The 16292-nt window shown below is 43.9% G+C and overlaps 1 protein-coding gene and 2 pseudogenes across 3 annotated transcripts in view; 1 reads left to right on the plus strand and 2 right to left on the minus strand.

Moving 5' to 3' along the window:
* Positions 1–6445, plus strand: part of Poteh (POTE ankyrin domain family member H) — an 85171-nt gene extending 78726 nt beyond the window's left edge. For all 3 annotated transcript variants that reach the window (XM_087587095.1, XM_087587097.1, XM_087587096.1), the window contains 2 exons: positions 4050–4086; positions 6225–6445. In XM_087587095.1, coding sequence (XP_087443221.1) covers positions 4050–4086; positions 6225–6271 — 84 coding nt within the window. In that variant the 3' untranslated portion in view covers positions 6272–6445. The remainder of the gene's footprint in view (positions 1–4049; positions 4087–6224) is intronic.
* A 2629-nt stretch (positions 6446–9074) lies between these two features.
* On the minus strand, positions 9075–11308 carry Utp4-ps1 (UTP4 small subunit processome component, pseudogene 1; annotated as a pseudogene).
* A 3713-nt stretch (positions 11309–15021) lies between these two features.
* On the minus strand, positions 15022–16076 carry Rfc5-ps2 (replication factor C subunit 5, pseudogene 2; annotated as a pseudogene).
* Between the last annotated feature and the right edge of the window lie 216 nt (positions 16077–16292).

The following is a 16292-nucleotide window of genomic DNA, read 5'->3' on the forward strand; positions in this document are numbered from 1 at the left end:
TTTAAACTGATATGCACCACAAATGAACAATAAAAGCAATTTCACATTAGTTTAGTCCCTATAAGATACATATTGCAAACTGCATTTCCTGAAGTATTGTCCGCAACACTGTAGCACACTGTTCACCAGTCACCCTCTTTCTACAGACCCTGCCCTGTGCTTCTCTGGCATACTCATTAAAGCCACACACAGTTTGTCTTCTCAACTCTTCCTCTTTACTTGAAAACTCATTTTAATTGGAAAAGAAAGGGGAAAAGCACAGTCAGTCTTCTCTATAGGTCCCATCCCAGGACAAGCTGCACAAAGCTGTCCCAGCATGTCTGGGTAAAGGAGGTGTTGTACTCAAGTGCTTCAATTGGCTGTCTACTCTTAAGGACTCTAAGGTGATTTTGAATGTTTTTTCTTCTTTTTTTATTGGATATTTCTTTATTTATATCTCAAATGTTATTCCCTTTCCCGGTTTCCTGTCCATAAGCTCCCTATCCCCTGCCCCTCCCCGATAAGGTGTTCCTCCTCATCAACTCCCCCTTACCCCCCTCCCCCAACATTCTCCTGCACTAGGGGTCCAACCTTGGCAGGACCAAGGGCTTCCCCTTCCCCTGGTGCCCCAACAAGGCTATTCACTGCTACCTATGCAGTTGGAGCCCAGGGTCAGTCCATGTATAGTCTTTGGGTAGTGGTTTAGTCCCTGGAAGCTCTGGTTGGTTGGCATTGTTGTTCTTATGGGGTTGCAAGCTCCTTCAGCTCTTCCAATCCTTTCTCTAATTCCCCGAAAGGGGGTCCCATTCTCAGTTAAGTGGTTTGCTGCTAGCATTCACCTCTGTATTGGACATGTTCCGGTTGTGTCTCTCAGGAGAGATCTATATCCATTTCCTGTCAGCATGCACTTTTTAGCTTCATCAATCTTATCTAGTTTTGGTGGGTGTTCCCCCTTTTAAGAAGGAGTGGAAGCATCCAAATTTTGGTCATCCTTATTCTTGAGCTTCATGTGGTCTGTGAATTGCATCTTGGATAATTCAAGCATTTGGGCTAATAGCCACTTATCAATGAATGCATACCATGTGTGTTTTTCTGTGATTGGGTTACCTCACTCAGGATGATATTTTCCAGTTCCAACCATTTGCCTATGAATTTCATAAAGTCGTTGTTTTTGATAGCTGAGTAATATTCCATTGTGTAGATGTACCACATTTTCTGTATCCATTACTCTGTTGAAGGGCATCTGGGTTCTTTCCAGCTTCTGGATATTATAAATAAGGCTGCTATGAACATAGTGGAGCATGTTTCCTTATTTTATGTTGGAGCATCATTTGGGTCTATGCCCAGGAGAGGTATAGCTGGGTTGTCAGATAGTGCAATATCCAATTTTCTGAGGAACCTCCAGACTGATTTCCAGAATGGTTGTACCAGTTTGCAATCCCACCAACAATGGAGGAGTGTTCCTCTTTCTCCACATCCTCCCCAGCATCTGCTGTCACCTGAGTTTTTTATCTTTGTCATTCTGACTGGTGTGAAGGGGAATCTCAGGGTTGTTTTGATTTGCATTTCCCTGATGACTAAGGATGTTAGGTATTTCTTTAGGTGCTTCTCAGCCATTTGATATTCATATTTGACCCTCAGCTGAGAATTCTTTGTTTAGCTCTTTACCCCATTTTTAAATAGGGTTATTTGACTCTCTGGAGTCTACCTTATTGAGTTCTTTGTATATTTTGGATATGACTTACTAAGGATAAAATGTCGTTAAGGAGGAACAGCTCAGAGGTGGGATAGGGAACAAAACAGTGACAGAAGCTATGGAAGGAGATATCCAAGAAAAAGCAAGACCAATTGTCTGAGTTCTGTTTGGACTAGTCTCAGTACTAGTTTTTTAAAAATAGTTTTGTAGATTGTTCTGCCTTATGCTGGTACTGATGCTTTTGACAATTTATGATGTTGGTTTATTGCCACAGAAACAGCATTCTTCTTATAGCATTGCATAGACACTGCTATTGAAGAACCATTCCAGCAGACCGTTTAGTTTTCTTTGTGCATATATGTTAAAGGGTGCACTCTCCAGCTCTTACAAATGAGGAGGGATTCTCCCATCTGGATCTGTGGGCCACACATTCAGAGTTGAGTTCCATCCGAGGAAAAGGAGCCTAAAAAGGGAAGTTCCAGAGACAAGGTTAAGGTCAGCTTTCTCTCAACTTTTTGAGAATGACGCTTTTGACAGAGGCAATTGGAAAGTTTCAGTCAGGTACCAGGTATGCTGGTAAAGTCATCATGACACAAGGTCTCAGCTTCACGGAGAAAATAGACTTGGGAGGGTAGATTGAGAGACTTGTAGTGACTCTTGGTGACACTAGAATGATCCTCCTGGTGATGTCCAATCTAAAGGATGTACTGGGAAATGTGGGGCTGAAATCTAACAAAAGCAACTAGAATTTCTTTGTTTAGAATTTAATGTTTGCATGACCTTTTACATGGTTTCACACTAGGGATAGTGGTAGTTAGAGTAACAAATGAGGGGAAAATACAGATGAGTGTAAAAAAGGAGAAGGGCAAATCAGAGGGCAACATGGTCAGAGCTTTGTGGGGGAGCACCCTCATAGAAGCAGGGGGAGATGGAGAATGGGGGTGGGGGTTGATAGGGGGTTTGCAGAGGGGAAATGGAGAAGGGGAGATAACATTTGAAATGTAAATAAGATAGCCAATAAAAATTGAAAAAAAACATACACACATGTACACACACACACACACACACACACACACACACACACACACACACTGTGACTTCTGAGGTTTCTATGCTTCCTGTGGAAAGGCTTCTAGGCTTCTAGCTAGTCTTAGAAGGTGGGATAAGTGTGACTAGGATTTGTGCCATGTGTACTTAGACATATGGGTGAAATCCAATTGGCAGGTCTGTCCAGCTAAGTGTGCCCCTTATCTGGTGAAGGAAGTGGGGGTGGATGGGGTGTAAATTGAGTGGTTATTAAGAAATATTGGAGAGGAGAGTGAATAAAAGTGTGTGTGTGTGTGTGTGTGTGTGTGTGTGTGTGTGTGTGTGTGAGTGTGTCTGGTTCTATGGAACTAGAGTTACAGGTGGTTGTATGTTGCCTGACATGGGTGCTAGGAACTGAACCGGGGTCCTCTGGAAGAACAGCATATGCTCTTAACAACTAAGGCATTTCTCCAGCCACCAAGTGGAAGTGATATCTTATTCAACTATTTTTGGAATAGGTATACATAAATAATAAAATCTATTACCTGTTAGAGTTAAATAATTCAGAAAAGAGCTTTGGATGGAAGACAACACCGTGCTGTTAGTTTTTAACAGAGTTTTCTAAAAACGTAAAACTTCCTGCAGTGCTTCAGCCTCCTCTGGTGTTGAAGTTTTGTAGTGTTGTCATCACAGAAATATCTTGGGAGGCAGTGTCTGCAGCACTGGGAAAGCTGTCCGTCAAAGAAATCTGCCTTCATTCCTACAGTGAGTGAGGACATTGAATGCCACATTCTCGTTGTCACCAAAGTGTGTGTGCTTTCTCTTTTAGGATCTGCCTGGGATGTTTTAAGACTATTTAATTTCTTCCACACACGGGTTTAAATGGCACTGTAGAAATAGGGGGGCATTTTCAATATAGTCCAAAGTACTTTTATCCATTTTACAATTAAGTAGATGAATATAATTAGGAAGCCTTTTAAAAAGATATAAAAATCTGCATATATTTATGTGCACCACGTAAATCTGGTATAGACATTTACTACAACTAATAAAATAGTGCATTTAGTATAACTATCTATTCAATCTTTGTATCAATAAAACATGCTATTAAATAATGTATATCTAGTGAATATATATTGATTATACTCTCATTCAGATATCAATAGCAGAGATATGATCTAAACTTAAAATTAAGTAGAAATTTTATTTATATGAGTTTTGTTTTCTTAAACCAATCCTCATTAAGTCTAGTCTCTAAAATCTTACTTAAGGCATGTCTTCCTAATATTTATCATGTTCATAACAATAACTTTTAATCATTCTATAAATATCATTCGACTCATTTCAGAGGCAGATGGGATTGGTAAAGCACAAGACTGGAGAAGGTATGTATGCGCACTTCCTAATGTAAGAGCTAAGTTTAGGTTAAGTAATTGATCTCTAAATGAATTATAAGCAGAAAATACAACCTCTACCTTCTGGTTGGAAACTTCTACATTAACTTGTTACTTTTTTTTAAACTCCTGGTTGATTCTTTGTGAGATTGACATCATGCACCACAGACCCACTCATCTCCTCACCCCTCATATGCCCCTCAAATCTGCTCTTCACCCTTGCAATCTCCACCCACAAATAAAAAAACACACAAACAACAACAAAAACCACAGCACAGAAAGCATCTCTCTTGGCACCTGTACTATGTCACTGTGTGTCCCACACTATACTCCTGTCTCCACACATCCTCACTTGCAAATGATTGTTGCAATGAGTTGCTGGTCAGGTTTGTGATCTCTGGCTTTCTGTGACACCATCAATATTGGATCCTAACCTGGATCCTGATTATCCTGCCCTAACCTGGACTACTCCTGATTATCCTGCTGTTGCACTGTGTCCTGAAGACCCTGCAGCTTTGGATCAGCAGGACTGGCCCTTTCACACATCCCAACCCTTCACAGAGGATATAGATTTTTAGGGTGGGCCAACTCAGAGGCCTGGTTATGGATCTTGGTGGTAGTAGCCGGACTGGTCAGCACACTGGCTCTCCCTTGCTGGAGTCATCATCAAGCAATGCTTGCCCTCTCTAGCTAGGCCACCCAATACTGCCCTCAGCAAGAGGCAGGATCAGCTCACCTTTTCTCACGTCCTTGGGGCTGGCTCACCCACAACCATGCTTCCAGAGGCACTTTCCACTATGCTGCCCAGTCAAGGCATAGGTCATACTCTCCCAAGTGCTACAGCATGTGAGGGGCTGGGACAGCTCTCCTGCTCTCACACCCTGAGGACTGGATCACCTGCCTTCAGTATCAGGGCCAGCTCCATCATGTCACCTAGTTGAGGTTCAGGGCTAGCTCTCCAGAGTGCTACAGCCATTGAGGGGGCAGAACTAACTATCCTGCTCTCATGCCTCCTGGCCCGCTCTCCTGACTTCTGCAGGTAGTGACCTGGAGGGGAAGGGCATCATCAGTACACCCATGCCACCTAATGGCAGGCTAGTGGCAGGGCCAGCCCTCCCTCTCTCTTGCTTTTAGGGCTGGCTCATCCACACCCTCTGGACCAGGCCCATGACTACTGAGCTTAGTGCTGCAGCCATCAAGGGGCGGGGCCAGCTCTCCCAACTGCTGAAAGTGGCAAGGTGCAGGGCTGGGAGTGGTGGTGGTGTTAACTTGTTTCCAGTAGATCGAACAAAAGTTGTGAACATCCCTAATGAGAAACGCATTTATTTCTTGTTTTGCATGACCTGTGACTTATACCTTAGACTCTCTATCTCCAGTACTTTACTTTGGTCACCATCACCCTTGCAGGATGATGCAAGAAAAAACAGACTCATCCAGCAACACCTAGACAAGGAGTCACTGTGCAAGCTGTCCCCTGCATGTGACACTTAAGCCCAGGTCACTGCTTTCTCCCTGCTTTGCTTTTCCCTTAGGAAAAGAGTCATTTCCTTAGCCTGCACTAACACATCCTTATCAATTAGGTAGCTGTCCAATTATTCATCCTCATATCTTGCCTCCTGCCTACTCCCCTCGTTTCTCCGACCACACCTGTGCTTTCTCACCTTTACCTGTCTGCAGGTACTGTCTCCATCTTTCCTGGGTCACTCTTGCCATCTCTGTTCCCCTCCACCATAGAGCCTGTAGTACTTCCCCAAGACAGATTTTTAAGTTCCTTACGTGCGTGCGTTCCAGTGGTTTCCTGCATTCTTCCTGCACAGGATCTGTGACCTGAATGGACATTGTCTATCTGGTTTGGCAAGATTATATCATATGGTTGCTGATCTTGACTCCACAGCCTGGTCCTACTGATAGTACATGGTTGTTCAATAGGTACTGATGGAAAACTACTTAGCTAGGATCATACCAAAGTCTGAGTGCAACCATGGGCACATTACAGTCCTCATTTTGTATTGTAAAGGTACAGCGTAAGTTTATTCTAAAACACTGGTGAGTCAGGGTTTCTTACTAACGTCTGTTAAGTTAATCCCAAAGCCTTGGAGATCAAGTATAATTCTTGCTTCTCTTTCTAGACTCTGCTCCAGTTGATCCTTGGTCCTTTGAAGCTTCTCCCCTGTGATCTACTGATATATTAATTCAAATCTGTATCAAGAAGAATAAAAAAATTAGAAAACGTAAAGAAAAATATTTCTTTCTGAAAGATAATACTTTGTTTTTGAACTGTTTGTGTATTATTTTAATATTTTCCAATTATAATGTACTGAGCGAAAGTCATAAATTTTAAGCAATTGAATGATGGCTTATCTGATTTTTCTCCTTTTTGAAAAGTTTATGCTACTCTTCCTCACATTAACTGTCCCATAGTCCCTCTCTGAGTGTTGGGGCCTGGTGATCCCTCCCCAAGGTTGATGAAACGGTGCCCCATCTTCTATAGGATTTCTGCAGGAAGCCACCATGTCTTGCTACAAGACTCCATTTCACAGCACTTCTCCCCAAACTTTGACTTTTACTTTCTTTCTGCCTCCTTTCAGAGCCGTACTTGAGTCTTTAGGATCGTCGGGCTGGTTGGTTAGACATAACCAGGGAAGAGGAAATCTCAATAGAGGCATCGTATCCACCAGATTATCTGGTAGGAAGTCTGTGGGGGCATTTTCTTGATTGATGATCGATGTGGGAAGGCTCAGCTTACTGTAGGTGATGACGCTTCTGAGCAGGTGGTCTTAAGTTGTATAACAAAGCAGGCCAAACGAGCCATGGGGAGCTAACCAATGAGCAGAGCAGTGGTTTCTCTCTCTCACTTTGTGTGTTTGAAGTATATGGTGCATGTGCATGTGCATGTAAGGCACACATGTAGAGTCCAGAAGACAACTTTTTGGGAGTTAGTTTTTTTTCCCCATGGATTCTAGGGCTGGAGCTCAGGTATGAGGCTTGTATGGAGAATGATCTTAGGTGCTGAGTCATCCCAGTGTCCCCCTCCCTCCTCAATTTCTTCTCATTAATATTTTTCTTATAAATATCCCAGAGAAGTCTTTTTTTTATATTCCACTTCCTCATTAAATACAGTAAAACCTTGGGAAATGCTAACTATTAAGGAAAATACGTGGCTATGTATGTAGCTCAGGGGTAGAGTGACCTTGCCTCAGATATACAAGGCTCCTTAACACTAAAAAAAGCATGGCATTTTAAGGGAACTAAATATGTTTCAATACAGTCAACAACTAATCGTATAGTACACAACTGCACAAGTTCCTGTTTTCATATTCATTTGTGTTCAGAGGAACCCAACATGTTTTTACCCCTCTCTGAAATATTTCCATTTATTGTATACAAAAAGATAGACTCATAATAACCTTGTATTGAGACCATACAAAGATCTTTTATAACTCAACACTGAAAGGACAGTCCAGTAACACAGAGGGCAACGGATCTCACGAGACATTTCTCCAAAGACGACATACAAATGTTCCACTGGCACATTTGAAGATGCCCAACACTATCAGCCCTCAGACAATATGAATCAAAGCCCAGTGAGATACTGCTGAATACAATGAAGGTGTTAAGAAAGAAAGATGAGTCAGTTATGTTGGCACAACCCTCTAATCCCAGCACTTGGTAGATGGAGAAAGGCATATATGAGTCTGAAGCAGGAGAGTAAGATCTGTTCTGAAAATTACAAAAGCAAGCATTGCAGGCCGAGGATACAGCTCAGTGGTAGAGCACTCATCTAGCGTGTAAGTGCTGGGGAGCAGGTGAGAGCACGTAATGCAGGAATCGAAGAGGAACCCGCTGTGTTATTGATGGAGCTGTAAATATGAAATGCTGTAGCCCCAGCACCTTATTGTGCTCAGCATGATTTTTAATAGACAAAAAGGAGAAAACTGAAATACCTATTGCTAGATGGATGGGTAAGCAAGGTGTGGTGTGTTAACACTGTGGACTAATATACAGCCACAAACAGGGAGAGTACCGATGCATCCCATAACATGAATAAACCTTAGAGACCTTAGAACGCACTCTTTCATTTCTGATAAGATTCCCAGCTGGCCTTGAGCTTACGATAATCTTCGTGCCTTTGTGTCTTGAGTGTTGGAGATATAAGTGTGCACCGCTACACCTGCCAATGGCGATTATCCCATCATCAATTCACCCACCAGTGTGTTGCTCATTCCTACTGTTTTGTTGTCTTAGATTTTGTTATTTTGATATTTTAAACTGAGGGAATTTAAATGAAGTTGAATATAGAGAAGGATATTAAGTTAAGGAAAAGGGGTACATAGGTACTAAATAAATAAGTAAATAAATAAGCTCATGCCTTTGATCTCAATACTTGGGAGTCAAAGACAGAAAAGTTCCTTGTGAGATTGAGGCCAGCCTAATCTACAGAACAAATCCAAGATTTCCTGGCCTACACAGAGAAACCCTGTCTTAATAAATAATTGTTTTAAATTATCAAAGATAATCTGCAAAGAAGGGAGAAAGAATTGGGAATTTTATAAATGTTTTCAAGGTTACATAGATAATAAATAAATCCTGGCCTTTGATCTCAATACTTGGGAGATAAAGGCATGGACAGTAGATTCCTTGTGAGTTTGAGGCTAGTCTAATATACAGAGTTAATCCAAATTAACCCCAGGATACACAGAAACCCTTTCCTAATCAATATAGTAATTGTTTTAAATTATCCAAATGAAGTTTGGATAATTTTCAGTTCTATGATTATGATGGCATTAAAAATCCTTTATGAGAGAGGTCAAAATAGAGCAGACTTAAATAAAAAGGGGCTGCTAAATTGGACCAGTGTATACTCTTTTCTAATTTTTATTTTATTTTTTCTCTAAAAAATAACTTTTATTTTCATGATTTGGGAAAAAGCAAGCAAGCAAGCAAGTGAACAAAAAACAACAGGACAGACAGTTCAAGAAAGGACACAGTTAGTGCCCTGTTTTAAGTTCCAAATTTCTTCCTTTTGATGGGTGGTAGGAGCTGAGCAATGATGTCATCCAGGTGTCGCTCTACTGCCGCAAGTGTTCTTTCATCCAAAAGATCCACAAAGATCAACATTTTAAATCCTTGGGTCGTGCACCTCAGGAAGACATTGGATTCATTTTTTGGAGGAAGTGGATTATAGAGCACAGTTTTGTCATTTGGAAGTGGCAAGGGCTTATCAGTGATGCAGAGCACGTAGGCATCAAGGAGGAGGATGCGCATAGGTCTCTTGGGATGGAAGCTGGTGTGTGTGATGGGAGTATCCCTTTGGAGCCACAGCTGGTGAAATCTGTGCTTCCGGACAGAGCGGCTCCACTCTTTATACTGCTTGTCTGGGATGCTGAACTCAAATATCTGCGGGTCAGAAGGAGCAGTGACCAGGTGGTTGGTATTGGGGCCGATGGCCAGAGCAGTCACTGGGAAATTGTAAGCAGGCACTGTGCAGTGAAGCTTTAGAGGATGCAGATCATGTATGTGGACGCCAGCACTGGTACCTGATGCAGCCAGCCAATTCCCATCGGGACCGACTGCCAACAGACACGTGGCCTCCACCGACCCTGGTTGTGACTGGAAAGCATGGCAGTGCTTGAAGCTTCCTTCCGACAGATGAATGATATGGAGAGACCCCCGATTTGATGCCACAAAGAGCTTTGTTGAGTCTTCAGAAAACAAAATATGAAGGGCAGAGCGAAGGAATGCTGGTAATTTGGAAACTCTTTGGAGGCTTATGTTACGACGTTCGTATTTCAATCGATAGAGAAAAGACGGAGACGCTGTAGAATATGCTATCCAACTTCCGCACGGGGAGACACAGCAGCAGATAATGTTCTCAGGGCCCTTTGTCTTGAGGTGCAGATGTCTGCGTTTTTAGAGAGTGGAAGAGTATCTCCGTTCTTCCCTGCTGCAGCTGTGGATCCGAGTCTCTGAAGTTGCTAGTGATGAGTAAACTGGAAAAGGAGAAGCTGCCTTCATTTTGAACAGGAAATGAGACGCCGGTGGGGGAAAGTGATCTTTCGAAGAACGTCGTCTTTTTTTTTTTTTTTTTTTTTTTTTGGTTCTTTTTTTCAGAGCTGGGGACCGAACCCAGGGCCTTGCGCTTCCTAGGTAAGCGCTCTACCACTGAGCTAAATCCCCAGCCCCAAGAACGTCGCCTTAATTCTTTACCTCCACTTTCTCCTTGAGAGGCCGAATAACTCGGTGGGTGTCGGCGCCTCCTGATATCAGGGCTGTTGTGCTATGGGCCACAGGGCGTACACTGTGAGTGTGATGCTGGAATCGTTTCGTCCGCACCCACTGCTTCTCGCTGCTGTTGGAACTAGCTGGAAATGGAATACTGTGCCCTCGACTGTGCCCACCACAAACTGTCTTCTTGATTAGCAACAGCAATAGACTGCATGTCAGCATTTGCGATGCGATGGTTCTTAAGTGTCCCAGTAGCAGAGTCCCATAACTGCACCTTTCCAACTAAATCCACACTTGTGACAGTGCCGTCGGACAAGAAGGCGACACCCCACACTATGCACCTTGACTTAGTCACCCTCAGGTGTTGCCTATCTAAAACCATTTTACGAATTATACTGCCTGATTTGACGTCAAACACGCTAATATAGTCTATGGAAGCAGCTGCAACGTGGGTACCAGCAGGATGCCAGCTGAGACTTGGGATCTGACTTTTTTGCTGATCAGAATTTCTTGCAAACTGGATTTTGTCTGGGGTGACTTCAAATAGTTTCACAGAGCCACCTTCACAGCCAACCAAAAGTTGAGAGCCATTGGGGCTGGCAGTCATACTCCAAACTGGTCCTCCAAAGGCATCCAAAGTTACTTGATGTTTAGTGCCTGTAGGTTATACTCAAGAATTTCTCCATTCAGCCCGGCACTAAAGAGCCACTGTCCTGCCCAGCACAGGGCTTCGGTACCCTGAGACTCATGACCTGGGAAAAATTTCTCCTGAAATTAGTTTGCAGACAAATTATAACCATCTGTTTGTGAAACAGCCAATCTGTTTGACTGATTATTGTAAGCCACACCTCGGATGCCTGATGGAACTTAATTAAAGAAATGTACTCGATGGACCTTAAATTCACCCATTCCTACCACCTGGCACTTGCTACCCGGGACCTCGCCTCTCTCCGCCCCAGTCCCACATCAATTTTTATTTTTTTTATTAATCATTCCATTCATTTATATTTCAAATGATCTCCCACTTCCCGGTTACCCCTCCACAAACCTCCCATCCCACATCTGCCCTCGCCCAACTTTGACTCTAAGAGGATACTCACCCCTTCTCCCACCCCACCGCTTCGGCATCTCTGTACACTGGGGCATCAGACCCCCACAGGACCAAGGGCCTTGCCTCCCATTGATGACAGACAAGTCCATCCTCTGCTACATATGTATCTGGAGCCATGGATCCCTCCCTGTACACTCGTTGGTTGGTGTTCTAGTCCCTGGGAGCACTGGGTGGTCTGGCCAGCCGATGTCCTTCCTTTGGGGTTGCAATCCCCCTCCGCTCCTCCAGTCCTGCCACCAGCTCACCCCACAGGGTCCCTAAGCTCAGTCTGATGGTTGGCTAGCATCCACATCTACATTGGTCAATTGCTGGCCGAACCTCTCAAGGAACAGCCATACCAGATTCCTGTCAGCAAACACCTCTTGGCAGCAGCAACAGTATTGGAGTTTGGTGTCTGCAGGCAGGATGGATCCCCAGGTGGGGCAGTCCCTGCATGGCCCTTCCTTCAGTCACTGCTCCACTTTTTGTCCCTGTCTTTCCTTTGGACAGGAACATTTCTGGGTTAAAAACTTTGAGATGGGTGGGTGGCCCCATCTCTCAACTGGGGGTGGTGTCTGTATACTGGAGGTGGTCTCTACAGGTTCTATTTCTCCTTTGCTGCTCATTTTGGCTAAAGTCATCCCTACTGGGTCCTGGGAGCCATTCCCTTCCCTGGTGTCTGGAACCTTCCAGTGGCTACCCACAGTCCCTCATCCCCCACTGCTACATATTTTTATTCAATATCCTGAACCTCTGTACCTCTCCTTTCCCCTCCAGTACCTGATACTACCTCCCTATTTTCTCCCTCTCCAATCTCCCTCCCAGGTTCCCCCCTTTTCTACCTCTTACAATCATCCTATTCCCCCCTCAATGCAGGACTGAAGCATCCACACGCTGGTCTTTCTTCCTCCTAAGCTCCATATGGTCTGTGAGTTGTATCCTGGGCATTTTGAGATTTTGGGCTAATATCCACTTATCAGTGAGTACACACCATGTATGTTCTTTTGTGTCTGGGTTTCCTCACTCAGGATGATATTTTCTAGTTCTATCCATTTGCCTGCAAAGTTAATGAACTCGTTTTTAATAGCTGAGTAGTACTCCATTGTATAAATGTACCACATTTTTGGAATCCATTCCTCTGTTGATGGTCTGGGTTGTTTCCAGTTTCTGGCTATTATAAATAAGGCTGCTAAGAGCATAGTGGAGCATATGTCCATGTTAATTGTTGAAGCATCTTTTGGGTACATGCCCAAGAGTGGTATAACTGGTTCTTCCCTTCTTTCCTTCTTTCTTCTGGACTCATCCCTCCTCCTCCTCACTATCATCCTGACTTAATTTTTCAGCATTCTTTATTTCTCATTTTACTGGACACAGATCTTAAGGGTGGGAAGAACCATTACTGGGCAGTGTTTGGAAAGTGAGCCTTCTATTCCCCTCAGATAAAAAGTTTCTAATAAAGAAGACAGCTAGATTTCTGGTATTAGAAGGAGTGGGTGCTGAAGAAATTCCTTGAACCCAGAAGAGTCTCCTGGAAAAGGTAACTTTGCTTCAGGTCAATTTTGGATGAGATAGTTAAGAACTATACCATGTGACATCAGCAGTTCCTTCCCTGGACATTCCATTGTATCCTGGAGAGTCCTGGCATCTCTTGTGATGTCAACAGTATTGTGATACCAACTGTTCTTGGGGCATTTGTTCATTGGCTACATAGTTAACAAATATGTTGGCAAGACTGAGCAGGTGACTGGGAAAGAAAGTGAAGAGTCTAGAGAGACTAGAAAGGCAGGAAGAAGGTAAAAGATCAAGTGTAAAGGGTCAAGACAGAAATGGTGTTGGAAAGGCACAGTGAATTCTGGGTGAGGGATGGGGAAGTTCCTGGAGAGAATGGGTTTGAGCTTGTCCTTCCAGGAGTGGGGCTGAACTGCTGAGAGTGTGTGAGAAGCAAGGACCCATTCTGCTTCTCTAGACAGCAGAACCAGAGTTGAGGATTTCTGATGGTTAGCTCTGTTAATAGCCAGCATTTATCAAGGCAGCAGCTCATGTGCTGGGGACCCTCTGCTTTCACTTCAAGTGGGAAGCAGGCACAGAGGGATGACTGAGGCTTCAGTACCAGCCATGACTTCACTCCTAATGGAGGCATTCACCTCTGTATTTGACATGCTCTGGTTGTGTCTCTCAGGAGAGATCTATATCCGGCCTCTTTCAGCATGCACTTTTTAGCTTCATCAATCTTAACTAATTTTGGTGGCTGTATATATATGGGTCACATGTGGGGCAGGCTCTGAATGACCATTCCTTCAGTCTCTGCTCTAAACTTTGCCTCCATATCCCCTCCTATGGATATTTTTGTTCCCCCTTTTAGGAAGGAGTTGAAGCATCCACATTTTGGTCATCTTTCTTGAGCTTCCTGTGGTCTGCGGATTGCATCTTGGGTAATTCGAGCTTTTGGGCTAATAGCCACTTATCGATGAATGCATATCGTGTGTGTTTTTCTGTGATTGGGTTACTCCATGAGTCACATCTTAACAATGATGAGATCAAAAGGAGAACCTTGTAACAGTACATTAAATAAAACTTGGAGAAACCTGCCCTGCTTACTTTTAAACCCTGAGGAACAGAACATACACATTTAATACCAAGGCACTTCAAGCAAAGGCTGAGCACAACCAGAGTAGAGCCCGCACTAAGAACTTCGATGATCCACAACTCAAACATGCACAGGGAATTTAAAGATATTTCATTAAATCATGCACATCAAATGTCTTATTTCAATAGGTTAACCAGCACTAATTCTATTGTACATTTTCTTTTTACAAAATAGATTTCTTTCTTTTTCTATAAGAACACTGAATGAACACTCTATTCTCACTGTTAAGCACTTGGTGTAAGTACTGCCCAGCAGCGAAGCAGGGAAGTTTGCAGTGCCCCAACCCTCCCCAACAAGTCAGGCCGGCAGTCGGAAGGACAACTGTGTTGCAGTTTCTTTCCTATTTTCATAACAGAATTTGGAACCTACTGGCAAGCCTTTTAAGAGTGGGAAAAGAGCGGGGTTGGGGATTTAGCTCAGTGGTAGAGCGCTTGCCTAGGAAGCGCAAGGCCCTGGGTTCGGTCCCCAGCTCCGAAAAAAAGAACAAAAAAAAAAAAAAAAAAAAAAAAAAAAAGAGCACCACTTTGTTTCAGAGACAGGGTCTGTCTCACTACGCTGGCCTGAGACTGCCAACTGCCTGGAATGTCTGCGTCAGCCTCCTGAGGTTCTAGGCATGTTAGCACTTTGGGCAGAAGAGACTGATTTTGAAATTCTGTAACAAAGTATTCGATCAGAATCCTACTGGCACCCATTTGGAGTTGGAAGACACTGACACATATTCAGTTTCTATATTACACTGCGGCCAATTTTGTCGTCCCAGTGAGTGACAGTGAAGGCTTTAAAGGAGCCCTCACCGTGGAGGCGGGGTATTTTCCCCATATAGAAGACAAGCAGTATGGATCGTAATAGATTAAAGTTGCTCTGTAGATCCCTGCTCCAAACAGCCAGAGAGCACTATCTAAATGCCTGGGGAGAGACTTCTGTGACTGGTGTTATCCAGTGGCCCCGGGCAGCATGTCCTCTGTCCTCCAGTCACCGATGGGTCTGAGGCAGAGGCCAGGCCTTGGAGCTTCTAGGCCTCTGCAACCATCAGGTCTCTGGTAACTTGAAAAGCAGCAATGAGGGAGAACAGCTGTGTCTTCCTACTGGTGCCAACAGAAAGTCTGCACTCAGTGTCTGTCATTTTGGTCAATAAATGTATCCGATCTGAATATGGAAAGTCAACTCCATGCACAAACAAGTGAACCTCTGTCAGGATGTCACGCAGTGCCACACTCTTCAGGGTCTTCAGCTCCATGGTATTTTTTAGGCAGTGATGAAGTCTTGATTCAGCATCCAGTCCAGAATGTTGGCAATGTCCGTCTTGAGTGGGTTTCCGTTGCAGGTGTAGACAAGTCTCCTCTGTCACCTTCCCAAAGGCCGTATTGGTACTCTGCATAATGTTCAAAGTCCTTCGCATGTCCCCACTGGACAGAGTGACAAGAGCCTTCATTGCATCCTCACTCATATCCACGTTCTCTTCTTGTACTACATGTTCCAGTTGAGGAACCATGAGCTCGAGTCTCAGAGGGCCAAATCGGAACCTCATGTACCGTGACTGCAAGGCAGGGATGATCTTGGACAGGTAGTTACAGATGAGGCAAAACCTGGTGTTTTCCGTGAACTTCTCAATCACTCGTTTTAAGGCATCTGGGCATCTTGAGTCATGGCGTCAGCTTCGTCCAGGATCAGAAGCTTAAACCCTCTCTTGAAGATTGTCCTTGTGTTGGCAAAGCTGAGGACTGGCCCCTGAACGATATCGATTCCTCGGTTGTCGGAAGCATTCAGCTCCAAGACCATGGAGCCGAATTCTTTACCTTTGTAAAGTTGTTTGGCCCAGACCAGGATGGTGGATGTCTTTCCTGTGCCTGGAGGGCCATAGAGAAGTAGGTGTGGTAGGCGGTCTTCACTGATGAACAGTACTCAGAATGTCCTGGTGAGAAATGAGATTGGCCAGTGTCTGTGGCTGGTACTTCTCAACCCAGGGCAGGTTCCGTCTCTGGACCGAGGTTGGGGCTGCTGTGAAGGCGCTGCTGCCATGACTGACAGATGCTGTGGGACAAAATAGATTTCAAACAATTATTTTCTCTTTAAAAAGGTAATTTTGAAGTTACGCATTTCAGAAAAGCACTTGAAATAACTACATATAAGAAATACTGGATACCACTGGCATATTAGAATTATGTGGGGGAGTGACTTCCTGCAACAGAGAATGATAAAATACATACAGCAGTATTTTCTACAAGTCATTTGTGG

This window comes from Rattus norvegicus, chromosome 15, assembly GCF_021556685.1.
Source record: "Rattus norvegicus strain SHRSP/BbbUtx chromosome 15, alternate assembly SHRSP_T2T, whole genome shotgun sequence".
NCBI classification, from domain to species: Eukaryota; Metazoa; Chordata; class Mammalia; order Rodentia; family Muridae; genus Rattus; species Rattus norvegicus.